General features: G+C 47.0%; 1 protein-coding gene across 1 annotated transcript in view; it reads left to right on the plus strand.

Annotated features, from left to right (window-relative positions):
* DYSF (dysferlin) overlaps positions 1–17945 on the plus strand; it is a 273717-nt gene that overhangs the window by 92381 nt on the left and 163391 nt on the right. The window contains exons 17-22 of the mRNA XM_007940120.2: positions 3770–3852; positions 11787–11828; positions 13409–13524; positions 13924–14037; positions 15631–15808; positions 16302–16426. Coding sequence (XP_007938311.1) covers positions 3770–3852; positions 11787–11828; positions 13409–13524; positions 13924–14037; positions 15631–15808; positions 16302–16426 — 658 coding nt within the window. The remainder of the gene's footprint in view (positions 1–3769; positions 3853–11786; positions 11829–13408; positions 13525–13923; positions 14038–15630; positions 15809–16301; positions 16427–17945) is intronic.

Here is a 17945-nt window from a genome sequence, read left to right on the forward strand (position 1 = left end):
AACCAGAGATTCATGGAAACAATTAGTCCTAGCGACTGGTACACCATGCGATCTGCAGCCTATACGACTGTAAGACCAGAACTAGATGGTGCCCAGCTACCATCGTCAACCACTCGGAGGGGGATCTATGTAGTAGATCCTGGATAGAGAGGGAGAACAATGTGGAACAAAACTCAAAATCATTTGGAAAAAAGAAAAAAAAGTGTGTGTGGGGGAACCAGGTTTGCTGGTCCGATAGAGCCTGGTGGAACCACTGAAACTGTGGCTCCTAGCTGCCCTTTAGGTCTGGAATTGAACCCACACCTGTGGCTTCCAGTCAAACAAAAGGCAGGCATATGAGGTGAACATTTACACTAGGCAGATACACTCCTTGGAGAGAACAATCATGGGAGAATAGAAGGGCTGTGTATGCACAGGGAGACAGCTCAGGGGGTGGAGTGCATGGAGGGAGGGACACAGGGAAGAGGTGACTATTGGGAGGAAGTGGGAGGGGAGCTGTTGCACTGGGGTAAATTATAGTCAATGTCATGAGACAAAGTGTGTGTGACCTGGTGTATGGAAAGTGAATTTGCTTTGTAAACTTTCACCCAAATCACAATTAAAAAAAAATAAGTTACTTTCTTCTTAAAATGCAAAGCCCACTAAAAACTGTTGTTGTTAGCCGCAACTGAGTTGGCCCCTGGCTCATGGTGACCCGTGTGCAATGCGATCAGACCATTGTGGTCCACAGATTTTCTTCTGAGCTGAAATTTGGAAGTACACTGACAGGCCTTTCCTCCTAGCTCCTCTTCATCTAGCAGCTCAGCATCACAGCGACACACAAGCCTCCGCTGACGGATGGTGATGGCCTCGCATGAGGCTCGCTAGCTGACAGTCCTACCTGGCTTCCTGCATGGAAGGCGAGAATTCTACAACTGAACCCCCCCAAATTTCCCAGCCTATGAAAACAAAACCTTTCTCCTCTGTCTCCCCTCCTCACCTGATTCAGAGATTTCAAAGATCAGAATTCAGTTCCTCTCCAAGATCTGGTCTTTGTAGAAGCTGGTCATGAAGGCAGTTTATAATGGCATCGATGGGCAGTTCTCTGGTGTTGATAATTCCATTGCAAAATGTTTAAGGAGAGTTTTACTTTCCAGTTGTTACTGATCTCCTTCGCTAGGATAAGATCTGGGCTGACCATTCATTCTTCAGAAGGTAACCCTGTAGCCCAGATGGACAACTTTAAAATCAAAGCTTAGTCACCACCTTGAGGAACTATAAATACGAAGAAGGGAGGGAAGGCAGCAGGACAGATGGAGGGACCTTGTGGGTTTGATATTTAAAAGAAGAAAGAAAATCACCACTCCCAGATGTGTCTTTGGGGGCAGGGGTGGGGGGTGGGGAGGGCTGTGTTCAGATGTATCAGCCGCTGAATAGCTCATAGTCAAAGTACTCTTACAGGGAGAGAGGGCCTAAGGCAGGAGGGGAAAGTGCACCCCAGGAGACTTCCTGAGGGAGATAAGTCTAGCCCAGCCTAGGGGTTCTCATCCTCACACTATAGACATGTTGGGTGGGACAGGTCTTTGTGGTTGGGGCTGTCCTGTGTGCTGTAGGATGTTTAGCAGCAACCATGGCCTCTAAAGGAGCTCTGGTGGCACAGTGCCTAAGGCATTTGACTGCTAACCTGCAGAAGGAAGATTGGGCAATCTACTTCCGTAAAGATTTACCGCCCTGGAAACCCAGCGGGGTTGCTATGAGTAGGAATCGACTGGATGGCAGTGGGTTTGGTTTCTGGCTTCTGGTCTCTATCTACTAGAAACTAGTTGCTGTTGTTGTGTGCCATGGAGTCCATTCCAACTCACAGTGACCCTATAGAACAGAGTAGAACTGCCCCATAGGGCTTCCAAGGTTGTAATTTTTACAGAAGCGGACTGCCACATCTTTATCCTGTGGAACTGGTGGATTTTGAACTGCTGACCTTTTGGTTAGCAGCCGAGCACTTAACCATTGTGTCACCAGGGCTCCTTAGATCCTAGTAGCACCCCTGCATATACCCAGAATATCTTCAGACTTTGGCAAATGTCCCCTAGGAGTCAAAATCACCCTGGCTAATAATACCCACTGGTCTGGCCTGAGGAGGAGGCAACAGGTTGTGGCAGCTAAAATTCTAATTTTACCTCAGATGTTCAAATCTCAGTTTTGCCACCTTGGCAAGTTATTTAACCTTCCAAACCTCAGCTCCCTCATGTGAAATTAGTGGTAATAATAGGACTTACCTCACAGGACTGTTGTGAGAATTAAATGAGCTAAACTGTATGGGAGCTCTGGTAGCATAGTGCCTAAGGCACTTGACTGCTAACCAGAAGGTTGGCGGTTCAAATCCACCAGCCAGTCCTCGGAAGGAAGGTTGGGCAGTCTACTTCTGTAGTGATACTGCCTTGGAAACCCAAGGAGGGGTCACTATGAGTTGGAGGCGACTCGATAGAACATAACAACAACAACAACAACAAACTGTATGAAGACACAGCGCTTAGTGCTTAATAAGTGCTCAATAAATGTGAGTCAGTGAAGCTTTCAGGCTAAGACTAGGGAGAAAGGCCTGACAGTGTGCTTCTGAAAATCAGCAGTGAGAACCCTATGGATCACAATGGGCTGACCTTGTACATGGTGTTGCCTTGAGTTGGGAGCAGATTCGACATCAATAAGGAGCTCTGGTGGCTTAGTGGATAAGACATTTGTCTGCTAACCAGAAAGAAGGTCAGCTGTTCAAACCCAACCAACCACTCCACGGAAGGAAGATGGGGCAATCGGAAGGAAGATGGGGCAATCGGGCAATCTACTTCCGTAAAGATTTACAACTTCAGAAACTCAATGGGGGTCAGAATAGATAACATTACTTTCTATTATCAGATAGAGTATCTGCACAGGATGTGACTGGCTAATCAGTTAATGTTAGTCACACAGTGTGCTATGCAGTTGGGGGAAGGGAGAAGTCTTACCATGGGTGACAGGACAGGCAAAAACCCAGAAGGCTAGGATTCTCTGCCCCTCCCTCCCCGCTGACCTTGAGTAAGTTTCCCCAGGGCTCTGAGCCTCCTTTTTTCCTCTGTGTAACAGATGATGATAAAAGTTCCTGTGCCTCAGGCTATTTGGAAGATCTTGTGTGATCAAGGTGGTTGTTACAAGTGTTTATGAAGTCAGATTCAAACAAAAGGATTAGTGTATTAGTACTGACCAACGTAAAACCTAAGGAGCTCTGGTGGCACAGTGCCTAAAGTGTTTGCTAACCAGAGGGTTGGTGGTTCAAACTCACCAGCTCTTTGGAAAGGGCCACAGGGCAATCTGCTTCCATAAAGATTTACTGCCTTGGAAACCCAATGGATTTTGCTATGAGTCAGAATCGACTCAATGGCAGTGGGTTTTTTAATTTAATATCTTGGCCTTGGAGACAGTTTCTTTCAGGTCACCTGTGTTTCTGGTCTGGATATTTCTTTAGTTCCTGGAGCCCTAGCTCCTGAGCAGCCTCCTACTCCTGGCCCTGCCTCCAGCCAACTCCCTCTCACCCTGGGCAGAGCCTAGGAAATGCTGATGTTTGGCAGCATGGACTAATTCCCTTAGGGGAACCTGGAGCAAATCTTTCTTTCCAGCCTCTTCTCCCTCAGGACCACCAGGTCTCAGTAACATACCCATTGTGAAGATGGAGCTGTAACTGTGGTCAGTTTCCTTCTGGGGTGTGCTGTGGCCTGCAAGCCCCTCCCATGCTCAGGGCCTCTCTGCCCCCTTGTTCTAGGGACCGCCTCACTCACAATGACATCGTGGCTACCACCTACCTGAGTATGTCTAAAATCTCTGCCCCTGGAGGAGAAATAGAAGGTAAGTGCTCCAGGCTTTCCATGTGCCCTCCTCCTGTCTCTGTCTTATGCCTCAAGTTTGAGAGTGTGCAGAAAAGGGAAGCCTAGAAGGCCTGGTAGCGTAGTGCCTAAGGCACTTGACTGCTAACCAGAAGCCTGGCGGTTCAAACTCACCAGCCACTCCTCGGAAGGAAGGTTGGGCAATCTACTTCCATAGTGATATCGCCTCGGAAACCCAAGGAGGGGTTGCTCTGAGTAGGGTCTGACTCAACAGCACATAACAACAACAACAACAACAAGGCCCTTAATGCCCATTTTCCATGGAGAAGGGCTCTGCCAATGAGAGCGATGGGATGGCAGGTATTTGGGATTCTCCACCCCTCAGATGGTGGGGCAGATAACCACGTGGATGGTGCAGAGAGGACTCCTCACCCCTGCAGATAGTACTGGGGGCTGTGGCTACCCTGTCCACTGGGTTCTTTGTGGGCCAACTGGGCTCTCACATTTTCTATTTTGTGCTTTCATTGGCCTATTAAAAACTAATCCATCATTGTTTAAAAATTTTAAATAAAGAGATAATCTGAAAGAAGAATGTAAAATTCACTCTGTGAAATTACCCATATGCTTACCCTCAGATAAGAGCAAACTATTAGTATTCTGGGCCCCTTTTGTATGAATGTGTATATGGACAGGTAGACACTGGTATATCTGTGTCTGTACATGTATATATACAATTAAAAAACAAGTTGTTTTGAAAAATTGCTTTTGCCACTTGGCAGTACAATATAAATGACTTTTCATATTATCAAATAATCTTTAACAACACAATTGTAAATGAACATACATATCCCACTGTTAATTAACTAGTTAATAGTGATATTTAGGTGTTTTCTAGTTTTTCTATGTTTTAAAAAATTAACTTTACAAGTAATATTTTTCACCAGAATCTTTGTATGATTCATGATTTTTCTTTTGGATAAATAACCTAGAAGTGGAATTGCTGTGTCGAAGGATTTGACCATTTAAGAGGCTTTTGGTTTATATCAAAATTGCCCTTTAAAACAGTTAGACTAATTTGTACTCTGATTACTCCTATAAGCCTATTTTCCTGGACCTTCACCAACACGGGGCAAACTAATAATATTAAAAGAGAATTTTGTTAATTTGGTGGGAAAAATGGTATCTCATTGTTGCTATAATTTTTATTTCTTTGATAGCTGGTGAAGTTGACCAATGCAAATTTAAAAAATAAGTATATCTATGTTTATTTTAGGAGCTCTGGTAGTGTGGTGCCTAAGGCATTTGACTGCTAACCAGAAGGCTGGCGGTTCAAACCCACCAGCCACTCCTCAGAAGGAAGGTTGGGCATCTACTTCCATAGTGATACGGCCTCAGAAACCCAAGGAGGGGTCACTATGAGTCGGGTCTGACCCAAGGGCACATAACAACAACAACACAACATGTTTATTTTACATAATATGTTATATCATTTTTAATAATGACTTTATTCTTATATCTTTTATATTTATTCTATTGTGAATTATCTGTTCACATTCTTGGCCCATATCTCTGATGGCATGTTTGTCTTTTTGTCATTCTTTTGTAAGAGTTCTGTATGTATATGCATAGATAAGAACTTTTTGTCTGTCATATATATGGTACATAATTTTCCTCAGTTTTATTTTATCATGTAATAGTTTTTGATGTATAGAAAATTAAAATTTTTATGTAGCCAAATCTGTTAATATTTTCCCTAGTGAATAAGGTAGGGATTTAACATAACTTTTTTTTTTTTTTTAAATTGTCCTTTTTTGGTACCAATACTATATACTGAATAATATTTCCCTATATTTTGAAATGCCACTTTATCACCCACTAAATGTATTCTTTAACCTGTTTCTGGATTTTCTATTTTCAACTGGTATGTGTACTTATTTCTCAGGTTTTGGTATCTGGATTATGCTGGCTCTGTAAAATTAATTGGAAAGATTTAAAGTCTTCTCTAACATCTGGAACAGTTTATATAACATAGGAATATAATCTTTTGAGGGTTTGAAAGAATTCACCCATAAAACCATACGGGCTGGGTGCCCTTTTGAGCGGGTGTAGTACTAGCTTTTTAAAAACGTTTTCAGTTTCTCTTATGATCATTGTTATTTTTAGCGTGTTATTTTTTTTCCTAGTCAATTTTGATAATCTGTATTTTCCTAGAAAAGCATCCATTACATTGAAGTCTTCTAATTTATTTATTGTTTTGCACATCAGTCTACTATAATTTAAACAATTTTCTCTGCCTATGGTGTTTTCCCCTTTCTTATTTCTAATGCTATGTTTTTTTTTCTTCTTGATTGAGAAAAGCAAACTGTTAGAAGTTTGTTTATTTGACTTTTCAAAGAATCTGTTTTTGAATGTATTTACTAATTCTGATACTTTCTTTGCTTTTCTAATTCTTTATTCTGTTTCCCCTTTTTACTTTTCTTCAACTTTCTCTAGACTTATTTTGTTATTTCCATTTAAAAATTTCTATTTTCTTGAGATTATTTAAAAAATTTCTTGAACAATGAAAGTATGATTTCTGCCTTATATGTCATGCTTAAAATGCCTTCTGTAACCTCCTAAGTTTATATTGAACTGTTTTTATGATTTTTTCACATCTAAATATTTAATCTGGTTTGAATTTATTTTTGTGTATATTCCGATTGCAGTCTGATTTGATTCCTTGGTGGGTACTTTTTTTTTTTTTTTTCTGATTAGATGCTTATAGGAATTCATCTTTTTTTCTTGTATTTTTAAAAAATTACTTGGATTATATAAATCTGGGATATGGTGAGTTCTTAAGTCTGAGCTGAGGATTAGTTTATTATAACACTGTAATGTGGACACATGGAGACAGGGTAGGGTAGGGTAAGCAGTGGAGCTCTGGGACTGGCAGCTTGGATTTGAATTTTGTTCTACTTCTTTATAATTGGCTGAGTTGCTCCAGGCTCCTTTCTATAAAATGGCAACTCTTACGAGTCCTAACCTCACAGGGTGTTTGTAAGGATTGAGTGAGATTATAAATGTAAAGTTCTTATAGTACCTGGTACATTTTAAGCCCTAATGTTATGTTTGCTATTTGTTATCATTATTATTGGCTTTCTGTGTCACTAATCTGATTTTTTTTTTTTTTGTTGCTGCAGCAATTCTGCTCTTTACTGCCTCACTTGTGGTTTAAAATTGGCTATTGCATTTTTAATTTCCTGTCAATTCTTGTTTTCCCTCGATCATCCTTTTTATATTATCTTTTTCTTCTTTCTATTCTCTCTGTTCTTTCCCAGGAGTTTTGCTTTTGTTCCACAGAGGTCCTGTCCCCTTGCGCTCTTTTGAGGGTAACAAATTGTTTCCTGAAAATTTCAGACGACACTCCCTCGAGTCTTACAGATGCTGCTTCTGTGTCTGGTGGACAGTGTTATTTTCCTCCCTTTATTTACTCTAAGGAGGTCTGTTCCATGCGGGTGTCTCTTTGGAGACAGTGTCTGTGGGTCTCTGTCCATCTGTGTGCTGGCTCAGTTCCCTGCTCAGATCTTTAGCTGGAGAACACGTTGATGTGTTTCTTTCCTGATAGACTCTACCTAGTGCTTCCAACTTGGTGTCTTCTCTTCCAATCCTTTCTTCTAGCTCCTCTGAAACATTTTTTTTTTTTCCCACTTTCAATGATAGGAACTTTCAAACACACACAGAAGTAGGGAACTGTACATGCAGCTTTGAGATCTAGCTGCTCTCTGCCATTGCGATTTCATCTCTGATACATTTAATTGGTGGGTTCACAGAACGGTGTTCCAGCAGGCTGTTCTCAGGGTTCCTCCTGCCCCAGGCCCTCCTCATCCTAACTGTGGAATTACCTGTCCCAGAATGCAGTCCCCCTCAGTAATTACTGTTCAGATAGTTTCTGAGAATGGTTGTCCCAGGTAGATAGGCAGAAGGAGTTGAGGTGAGGACAGTGCAGCATAGGGGCACAGTCAGACCTCTTGATGTGGAAGGAAGTTTTTGTTGGTGCTGCTCCTGCCTCTGAATCTAGACCTTCCTCTTTCCCATAGTGGCTGTTTGATGAGGCTACACGTGTGCCAGCCACCACCCACCTGATGAGAGTTTAGATTCCACCCAGGTTCCAGTGTCCGGACCCCTTTTTCCCCATCAGTATTCAATTAAGGTGGTGACGCTGTTGCCAGGTGCCATTGAGTAGATTCCAACTCATGGTGACCCCCTGTGATAGAACAGAACTGCTCTATAGGGTTTTATAGGCTGTAATCGTCACAGGGGCAGATCACTAGGTCTTTCTCCGGCAGAGCCACTGGGTAGGTTCAAGCTACCAACTAAAGTTGGCAGCTGAGCGCTTAACCACTGTACCACTCGGACTCCTTGGTGGTGATGTTAGCTCTGATATTTCTCTGTTGTCCATGTGCATATTTTAACCAGAAGGTGAGAGGGGTGCTTATTTGCCCACTAGGTGGCGCTCAGGTAACGGGCAGCCCATTGTGCTTTGGACAGAGGCATTTACAAGCAGCAGCTCCTTCTTTCACAGATGGTTTAGGAGGAGAAGGAGAATCTTCATGCTACCAGGACATCATTTGAAAATAGGCAGTTAAGTAGCTTGGTCCATGTACCAAGAGTTCAATTTATCCCTTAAGCTGGAGCCATTCTTTATGATCACTCAGACTCTCTGATGTCCTTCCCTCACAGGTGTTTGTTTCGGAGGGGAGCTTCTCTCCAGGCCCTGACATCAGTGCTTGCCTTGCTCCAGGCCTAGCTTCCCCCACTTTTCATTCGAGACTCCTTCAGAACACATCACTTGAGCTTTCCTTTCAGGGGTGTTGTATTTTTTCGCCACATTAGGGTGGTACAAGCTGTGAGACACAGCTCTTTACTTCCTCACTGCTCTCAAAACCCAGACTCAACCAAACTGTCAGAAAAATTTGTTTTCCCCTCTTATATCTCCTTACCCCATGGTTCACCAGATTATTTGGTTCAACCAGGAGTGTGTGTGTGTGTGTGTGTGTGTGTGTGTTTCTAGTGAGGGGAGGATCTAACACTAGCCTCTTCAGCTCTTCTGCACACAGTCTTGCCTGGGCACACTTAAGTGTTCCTTAGATCCTAGGCTCAAAAGTATTTAGTGAAATTTTTATTTTTTAAAAAGGAGTGCTTTCTCTAGAAGTTTAGTTCTTTTGAAAGGTAAAACCTATGAAAATGACACAGATTTTTTTAAAATATAGCTTTATATATATGAATATATGCTACATAAATTGCACTCACATCCTAAAGTTTCTCCACAGTGAAAAAAATTCAAAGTTATTTTATGGGGCAATTATGGTGATTTCCCAATAGTTTCAAGTTTTCCTTCCTGTTTGGTGTCAGGCAGCCACATGCTAGCCCTAAGTTTAATCCTAACCCTAGACCTAACCCTAATCCTAACCCTCGCCATAGCCCTGACTCTGTCTAGATCTAGCCCTAGCTCTAGCACTAACCCTGACCCTGACACTAAACCTAACCCAAGTATAAACCCAACCCTAACCCTATCCCAGCCCTAACCCTATCTTAGGATCAATCCCTGAAGAAGGATATCATGCTTGGTAAAGTGGAGGGTCAGTGAAAATGGGGAGGACCCTCAGTGAGGTGGATTGACATGGTGGCTATGATGTTGGCCTCAAGCATGAGGTGATTGTGAGGTGGCATGGGAGGTGGGTGAAAGGGCAGGGCTGGCAGCAGGTAGTGGAGACACAGGCATTCCCAGGACTATCTGTGCTGTGTGGCTTACTGAGCTGGGGCTTGCTCTGTGTCTCCTTCAGCTTCCACAGGCGAGAGTCAGGTTGGCTGCTCAGGCCAGAGAACTGGGAGTGTTCATGTGTGTTTTGGGACTTCCACAGCCCCTGCTTCCCTGGGCTTAGGGAAAACACATCAAAACACACCAAGTTATATTTTGGCAGAAGGGTAATGAGTGAATAGAGGCTTTCTCTTGAGTGGCTTAAGTGGTCACTCTGCCCTTGACTTTATGAGCTTTCTCCAGATGGAAGGGAGAGAACCTGGCGTGATCCTCAGCACCTAGAGACCAGTGACCCTGCCTGAAATTAGACATCATTGGCCTAAAATGTCAGCAGTGCCAGGCCACATCTTATCCTGCAGTCCTAGTGCCTGGTACTGTGCCTGGTTAGGTTGCTGAATGAATGAATAAACACATGAATGCATGAATAAATGAAAAATGGTGTTAGATTGGCGGTTGGGAACCAGGCTACTCCTTGGTGTTCTTAGTCTCCATGTGTTGGTCAGATGGGTGGTGGGATTAGGGGATATCTGTGCTGGGTTGGGGCACTGTCTGCACCAGGATTCAGGGTCATTCTGTGGGTGGGAAGCTGAGTTTGACTCTGCAAGAAGCACATGGGGGTCAGACTAGTGACCTCGGCCCCATTAGCCCGAGATAACTGGCTGGGCCTGTTTGTAATCATTTTGAAGGAGCTTAACATGGAATCTGTTTGCTTCCTGTGGGCCCGACGGCTGCTCTCCACAGCCTGCAGCTGTGCCTGCCATGCTTGTCCTCTGGCTGCTGCTGAAAGCTCCCCCATGGCCGTGGGCCTGGCTCCCCGACTGATGAAAACGTATTCCTGTGGATATGAAAATGGCCATGAACTATGATTTCTGAAGCCTTGACTTCTGCCAGCCAGCATTCCTGGTTGAGGCTGGCTGCAGAGGGCTGAGGGATAGATCCCAGGGTCTCAGGTCCCACCTGCAGCTGGGTCTTCTCCTCCTTGCTGTCTCTGCCATTGCTCGTTCAGCCCTGTCCTCGTATTCATGCTTTCATACTCCCTTTTTCTTTTCTCTCCATTCTTTCTCATTGTGTATCAGCTCCTTCTTTCTTCACAATGTTTTGCTTAGCTATCAGCTCCTAATTGTAATCATAGAGCTACAAGGAAATTAATAATAGGCATATTCTGGGAGGAGACCCACAATATTCTAGGTAAAGGTGAACAATGAATGAAATAGGGATTTCAACAAATTATCCCCCGGGTTGGCCATGACCCCAGACTTGGTTACACTTTGCTAGTTGGAGAAGGAGAAAGAGGAGCTCAGATGCAGGAAGATGCAGAAATTGGAGAGGACAGGGAAAGAAGACTGAGGAGCCCCACTCCCTTGGGGGCATCTTGTACTTGCCTTAGAAATGAGGTAGATGTGTCAGAGCATCTCCGTCCATGCTTCTCTTGTTTCTAGAGTCCATTACCAGCATTTAGGAGCACACTCATGTTTAGAACCTTCAGCTAATGGGCATGGTCTGGTACTGTGCTTCATTTGAAGTAGCAGGTGCCAGAACTCAGATCCCAGTGGTTGCTGTTGTGAAAATGCAACATGATGCCTTCAGGAGCAATACTGGAAATGGCCACTAGATGGAGATGTTGTTCCTCGAAACAGCATCTCCCAGTGAACTTTGGTCTCCAGTGTCAACCTTCCTGTTCTGGAGGAGTGCAGGGTTTGCCTCCCTGCCTAGCCTGGCCCGTTTGTGTTTCCCTCACCCTTTCTTTGTGTCTGTACTTTGTTTCCCTCACTTATCTGACTATAATATGGCAAACCACATTTTTGGTTGTCATTTCTTGAATGTATCCAGTCAAGTTTGGGGTCCAATTTTCAACTGAAAGACAGACATTCACAGACTCAGGTGGGAGAGGCCCGGTGGTTCCCATGGTGGTGGGGGCTGCGTCTGACTGGGGGTGTGTGAAGCTGGAACCATCAAATGTGTGATGATTTAGTTTGTGATAAATTCACAGCTGGGGTGGGGGTGGGCCCGCGGGCCACATCTGTTTCCCACACGGGAGCTGGGAGCTGCATTTCCATCTGTCTGTCTGCCAACTCTCATCCACGTGCTCCGTCCTTGTAACCCCATGCCTCCCCCCAGCTGTACCCATCTAACCCCTTTTCCATTTCTTTACGCTTCAGAGGAGCCTCCAGGTGTGGTCAAGCCTCCTCCAGCCACAGACCGTATGTTGCCTTCTTCTTGGGGCTGGCAAGGGGCGGGGCCTTGGGGATTTTGTTGCGGGGAATTTTGTGATTTCCTGAGCTGGGACTGAGATTCCCCACCACAGTCCCCAAGTTTACCTTTGGCTGTTACCTCTCAACCGCTATTGAATGTGTAAATCGCTTGGAATGCTTTAAGGGCAATTCCCTCTCAGCCTGGGCTTGAGCTGTTGCTCAAATGAGCCCACTCTCTGACAGGGAAAGGCGGGGCTGGGGTGGGGGTGTGCAGGATTGAAGGAGAAGGTGGGCAGTGACCTAGAGGAGGCCAGGGCAAGTGGAAAACTTTTGAAGTTGAAATTCATAAGGCAAATCATGATCGAGATGATTAGTATGAATAGTAATGCTCAGTGGGGTCCCTCAGTGGGGTCCCTAAGTCTCATACCTCCCCACCTCTGCCTTGGGTGTGGTACCAGACCCCTGTCTGTACTGGGGACAGGAAGAGAGGAATTGATGAAGGACACGGGGGGGGGGTTTGCTGATGATGGGAAGGGGGCAGATCCTCTAGGTGGGTCATATCTCATTTCTCAGAGGCCTGCTTAGAGCCAGCTTCTGTCTTTTCCTCCCTTTCAGGGTCTCTGCAGCAGTGGGACTCGGTGTTCACAGGGTGCCCCCTCTTTCTGGCTCAAGCACATCCTTGCCAAGGCCCCTTATCCTGTGCCGACTTTGCCACATCCTTTTGTGGTTTGGGTTGTCCCAGGTGGTTCCCACTCACATCCCCCACTTCCTACCTTTGGCATTCTGGAAACATTCACTTCTCCTTTGATACAAAAGGGAAACCCTGGTCTTTGGGGGTTTTCTGAGTATCTCCAGAGAAGTCCTGTCCTGGGGAACTCAGCCAAGCTGGAAAACCATGACATTAACTACAGAGAGTCTCTGCAGAGAGTGGAAATTATGTGGAGAAAAGATTTTTCCTCATTAGTATTGTAATTCTCATTCTAACTGTCCGCAAATCTAAAAGGTTGTTCTTTGAACAATGTCAGCGGGGAGAAGGAATGCTGAGACTAGACAAAGCCATTAGGTTGTCTGTCTCAGTGGACTGCATAAGGACACGGGATGGGGGTGGGGGGAGGGGCTTTGCCTGGGGCTGCCCCGTGAGGAAGGACACCTAGCATACTTTTGGCATGCTAAGGCCCCTCCCTGAGCCCCTGGGAGATGGCTTCTCTGGGTCTCCTCCATGCCCTTTTGCAGTGGAGGGCCTGAGACACTGGTAGAGGTGCAGGATGGAGGGGGGTCTGGGGTGGGTGTGGCCTGAGGACAGGGACAGGAAGAGGGGGGCTCTGTGCCTCTGAGGCTAGACCATTTTGGGACCAGCCACTTTATTGCCATGTGTTTCTTTGCATCTCTGAGTCTCAGTTTCCTCATGGGTAAAATGAGACTAATAAAAGTGATAAAAGTGTGCATGTCTCAGCACAGTGGGGAGGATGACAGGAACTTATGGAAGATAATGGTAGCTTTCACTAAGTTGTTTTTCCTTTACCTGGGTTGCATCAGTGGGTATGTAGGAAACAGTTTACTGGGCTCTGATCCCTGCCTGTGTTTCTCAGTGGACGACCATCTGGGCTTCCTCCCCACCTTCGGGCCCTGCTATGTCAACCTCTATGGCAGCCCCAGGGAGTTCACGGGCTTCCCAGACCCCTACGCAGAACTCAACACGGGCAAGGTGAGCCAGTCTGAGCCCCAGCCCGAGGGCAGGATGCCAGACCTCAGGTTCTCTACGTCCCCGGGCCTGTGTGTGGGGTCTTCTACCCCAGCTGGGTAGCATCTGGGTCCAGCCTGGACTCCCAGGGCCTGAGCATACCCAGGGCCAGGGTAGCCAACCTCCCAGGATTCTCTTCCCAGCCCCAGAGGAACCTGGGCCCCACCCATCTCAGGGTTCATCTTCTCTCTGGCTGGGTGGAAGTCTGGTGCTGATCATTTGGGTGGTTCAAGCATGTCCCCTGAACTGTCTGGGCCATGATTTCCCCATCAGAGCAACTGGGGCAGTTCATGGACTTCTTGGGTACCTGGGAGGTGAGTGACCCTCCACTCACCTGCTCCTGTGACCTCACTCTACTCTCAGGGGGAAGGTGTGGCCTACCGAGGCCGGCTCCTGCTCTCTCTGGAGACCAAATTGGTGGAGCACAGTGAGCAGAAGGTGGAGGACCTCCCTGCAGATGACATCCTCCGGGTGGAGGTAAAGGCATCTCTCTGGCAAGGACTGGCCTCGAAGTGTCCTGCCAGGGAGGCCCCAGTACTGCCTGCCCTCATTGTGCCTACTCTCCCTGGGCCTCTGTGTCTCAGATGAGAAGCAGGAACCATCCACAACACCCACCCTGCCTCCCTGGAGGGATACGCAGAGGCACAAAGATGATAAGTGAAAGCATTTAAAAAGTCTAGAGCTCGATGCAAAATAAAGTGCAGTTTTATAGTAATATAATAGCTAACATTTATTAAGCAGTGCCAGACAGGGAGTCCCTGAGTGGCACAACAGTTAAGTAGCTGCTAACTGAAAGGTTGGAAGGTTGAACCCACCCAGAGGCACTTCCAAAGAAAGGCTTGGTGATCCACTTCAAAAATCAGCCATTGAAAACCCAAGGGAGTGCAGTGCTACTCTGACACACTGGTTGCCATGAATCAGAATTGACTTGACAGCAGGTGGTTTGCACTGGGAGGACTAGATCCTGTGCTAGCAACTCACAGTCTTTGTATCAGTGAGTCCTCCCAGCACCCCTGTGAGGAGACTGAGGGTCAACTGTATCCAAGCAGTGAATGGTGGAGCTGGGCCTTGTATTCTGGAGTCCACTGTACTGAGTCAGCATGCTGGTTTAAATCTTCAGACTCTGTGATCAGGTAGCACTGGTTTGAATCTTGGCTCTACCCCTTCCAAACTGTGTCCATTTCCCTATCTGTAAACCAAATCTGTCACCGGTGAGTCGATTTAACTCATGGTTACCCCGGTATTGCACAGTAGAGCTGCTCTGCAGGGTTCTTTTGGCTGCAGTCTATTAAAGACAGATTGCCAGGCCTTTCATGCAGCGTACTCTAGAGAGGTTAGGGTGACAATTATACTTACCCCATAAGGTTGTTACAAGAATGAATTAAGTAATGAATGCATGCTACTGCATGCAGTGAATACACAGTAGGTTTAAGTTATTATCACTGTTTATCTGAAACTCAGCTGTCTGTAACCCCTCATCCTCTCTGCCTTCCATGAGGAGAATTGTAAAATCATCTTGGTTCAAATTAGAGCATATCTTTGAATACCTACTGTGTTCTCAGCACTGTGCCTGATGCCCAGCTGGGACAATGAGATTAATTCACTCCAGTAAATGGCAGATGGCAACCTGTCTGGAACACAGCACTGGCCAGTGTGAAGGAGATGCTGGGTGGCGTGGGCTGTCTGAGCAGGAGGATGGTGGTTTGGAGCTTTCATCTCCTTCTGAACAGAGACAAGGCCCAGGTTGCCCTGGGGGGCCCTGTGGGAGATCTCACTCCCCTGACTTGGTGGTGCCATTGCTGCTGGTTTGGATTAAGGAGCAGCATGACCTTGGAGGAGTAGATCTTATTAGGGAAACGTGGCCAAACACACACAAACCTGGAATGAGTTTGCTCAGTTAGTAACCAAATCTGGACATTGTTTCTTAGTTGGACCATTTGCCACCCATCTGCCCAGCCAGGAGTTACTGGGCGCCAGCCATGGCCAGGGGCTACTGGACGTATGAGCCCTCCCCATGCTGGATGTCTTCCTCTGCCACTCTGTAACCCTGTGTTTGCCCTCTGCTCTCAGAAGTACCTCCGGAGGCGCAAGTACTCCCTGTTCGCTGCCTTCTACTCAGCTTCCATGCTGCAGGACGTAGATGACGCCATCCAGTTCGAGGTCAGCATCGGAAACTACGGGAACAAGTTTGACACAACCTGCCTGCCACTGGTCTCCACCACCCAGTACAGCCGGGCGGTCTTCGATGGTGAGCCCAGAGGCTGGGTGCTGGTGTGGGGCAGTGGATAAACCCTAAGTCCTGCCTCCTGGTAAACCTGCTCAGGATGTCCTGTGCTGGTCTCCTCTGCCACTTCCTCTCCCTGCCCTGCCACAGACAACATCCCACAAACAAGTGGTCAGCGTCAGTCTTAAGCTACTGCAGTTATTACACAGTATTTGTTGAGCTTGGCCTTGAGACTTCAGGGAGAATGTGCTTGGATTCCCAGGGTCGTTCTAACGCCTTTTCTGTTTTGATGTGCTAAGGAGCCCTAGTGAAAGCAGCAACGGCCTGCTCAGTCCATGAAGGGAACTCAGGCACCTGTTAGAACGTGTGCCACATGTGTCCACAGGGAGTTCCTGGATTGGGGGGGTGGGTAGGTACCTGTCTCCTTCCCAGAGTGCCCAGAAGGCTCAAGCTCTGCAACTGCCCATCCCACCCACTCGTCCTGGCCCAGTACTCAGGGTCTTCTTCCCACTGCCAGGGTGCCACTACTACTACCTACCCTGGGGCAACGTGAAGCCTGTGGTGGTGCTGTCATCCTACTGGGAGGACATCAGCCACAGGATCGAAACTCAGAACCAGCTGCTCAGGATCGCCGACCGGCTGGTGAGTGGAAAGCTGCCCAAACCTGCAGACCCCCGTGTGCAGGAACCCCCACCAGTGGGCATCTTCAGACCTGCCCACACACAGTGCACACAACTCTGCCTGCGGACCTTCATGTGTCTGATGTCTTTGTGTCCTGATGATGCCAAGTCTGCAGTCCTGGGTACTGGGAAGAGAGGAGATGAGATGAAAATAATCCTGGGGGAGCCCCTGGTCTGATGTGGGAGATAGCACAGAGGGAGACCAAGCTAGGAGCAGGGCAGAGCCTTGAACTATTCATTCATTCACCAAATGTCTTTGACTCTTGCCATACACATGGGCTTGTGCTAAAACTGGGAGGCCGCAGAATGGAGACAGGTCCTGCCCCTGGTTTTAGGGAGTCAGTTGAGTAAAGGAGAGAATAGTTCACCAATGCCTCTCACACAGGAAGTTCCAAACTTAAATTCAGGGCAATGTTCCAGGGCTACCAAGAGAGATAGACATGGGGGCTCAGAGGAGGGAGAGTGGCTAAGGAGCTCTGAGAGGGCATTAGAGGGTGGCAAGTGGGCTGAGTTTGGGGGGAAAGGTGAGAGGTGAGAGCCCAGTTAGGATGCCACTGCAGGGTCTGGGGAGAGTACCAGGCTCTGGGAAAGAGATGACCTTGGGAGAAAATAGTGGGACTAGAACTTGTCGGAAATGAGTTTGGTTTGTTTGGTAGAACTAAAAGGACTTGGTGGTTGATTGGATTTAGGGAGGAGAAAGGCCTGTGAGAAGTGGCTTTAGGTCTTTGGAGCTAGGGGGAAAGGGAGGTGTGGGATTGGGAAGTCAGAGGAATTGAGACATTGGGAAAAAAAAGCAGAGTGTACAAGATCAGGGGGTGAGTTCTGTTTTGGATGTGACCTGAGCCTTCCAGAGAGTTGGGAGCTGCCAACCTGGCACCTGGTGGTCGGTCAGAGAATGGAGGAGAATTGAAACTGGGCAGAGGTGTAAAAGCCAAGGGAAGTGAGAAGGCCAGGGGGGTGGCTGGCGATCTTGGTGGTGGTTCCAAGGTTGTTTCTATGGCCTGGATGGGGTGGAGGCTCACCCACTTAGGCAGTGGAGGACGCGAGTGAGGCCCTGCTGTTGAGAAGACAGGGGGAGATTGAAGTAAATGAGGAGCCAGCTCAAGGAAAGGTAGGAGTAGAAGAGACTTGGGTACTTCTGTAGGATGAAGAGTTAAAAGGAAAGCACAGTTACAAGGAAGGTTGAAGGGGAGGGAGAATTGGGATCTTGAAGCAGCTTGGGAGTGGGTCTAGGCCCAGGGGGAAGGTCATGGTGGCCCACAGTTTCTCTGAGAGGGGTGCTTCAAGGAGAGGGGAGAGGAGGAGATCAGGAAACACAAGATGGAAGGGAATTTGGAGTGGATGCTCTGGTAGCATAGTGGCTAAGGCACTTGACTGCTAACCAGACGGCTGGCGGTTCAAACCCACTAGCCACTCCTCGGAAGGAAGGTTGGGCAATCCTACTTCCGTAGTGATACTGCCTCGGAAACCCAAGGAGGGGT

Source organism: Orycteropus afer, unplaced genomic scaffold (assembly GCF_000298275.1).
Source record: "Orycteropus afer afer isolate SDZICR_OR568_19922 unplaced genomic scaffold, OryAfe1.0 scaffold00065, whole genome shotgun sequence".
Lineage (NCBI taxonomy): Eukaryota > Metazoa > Chordata > Mammalia > Tubulidentata > Orycteropodidae > Orycteropus > Orycteropus afer.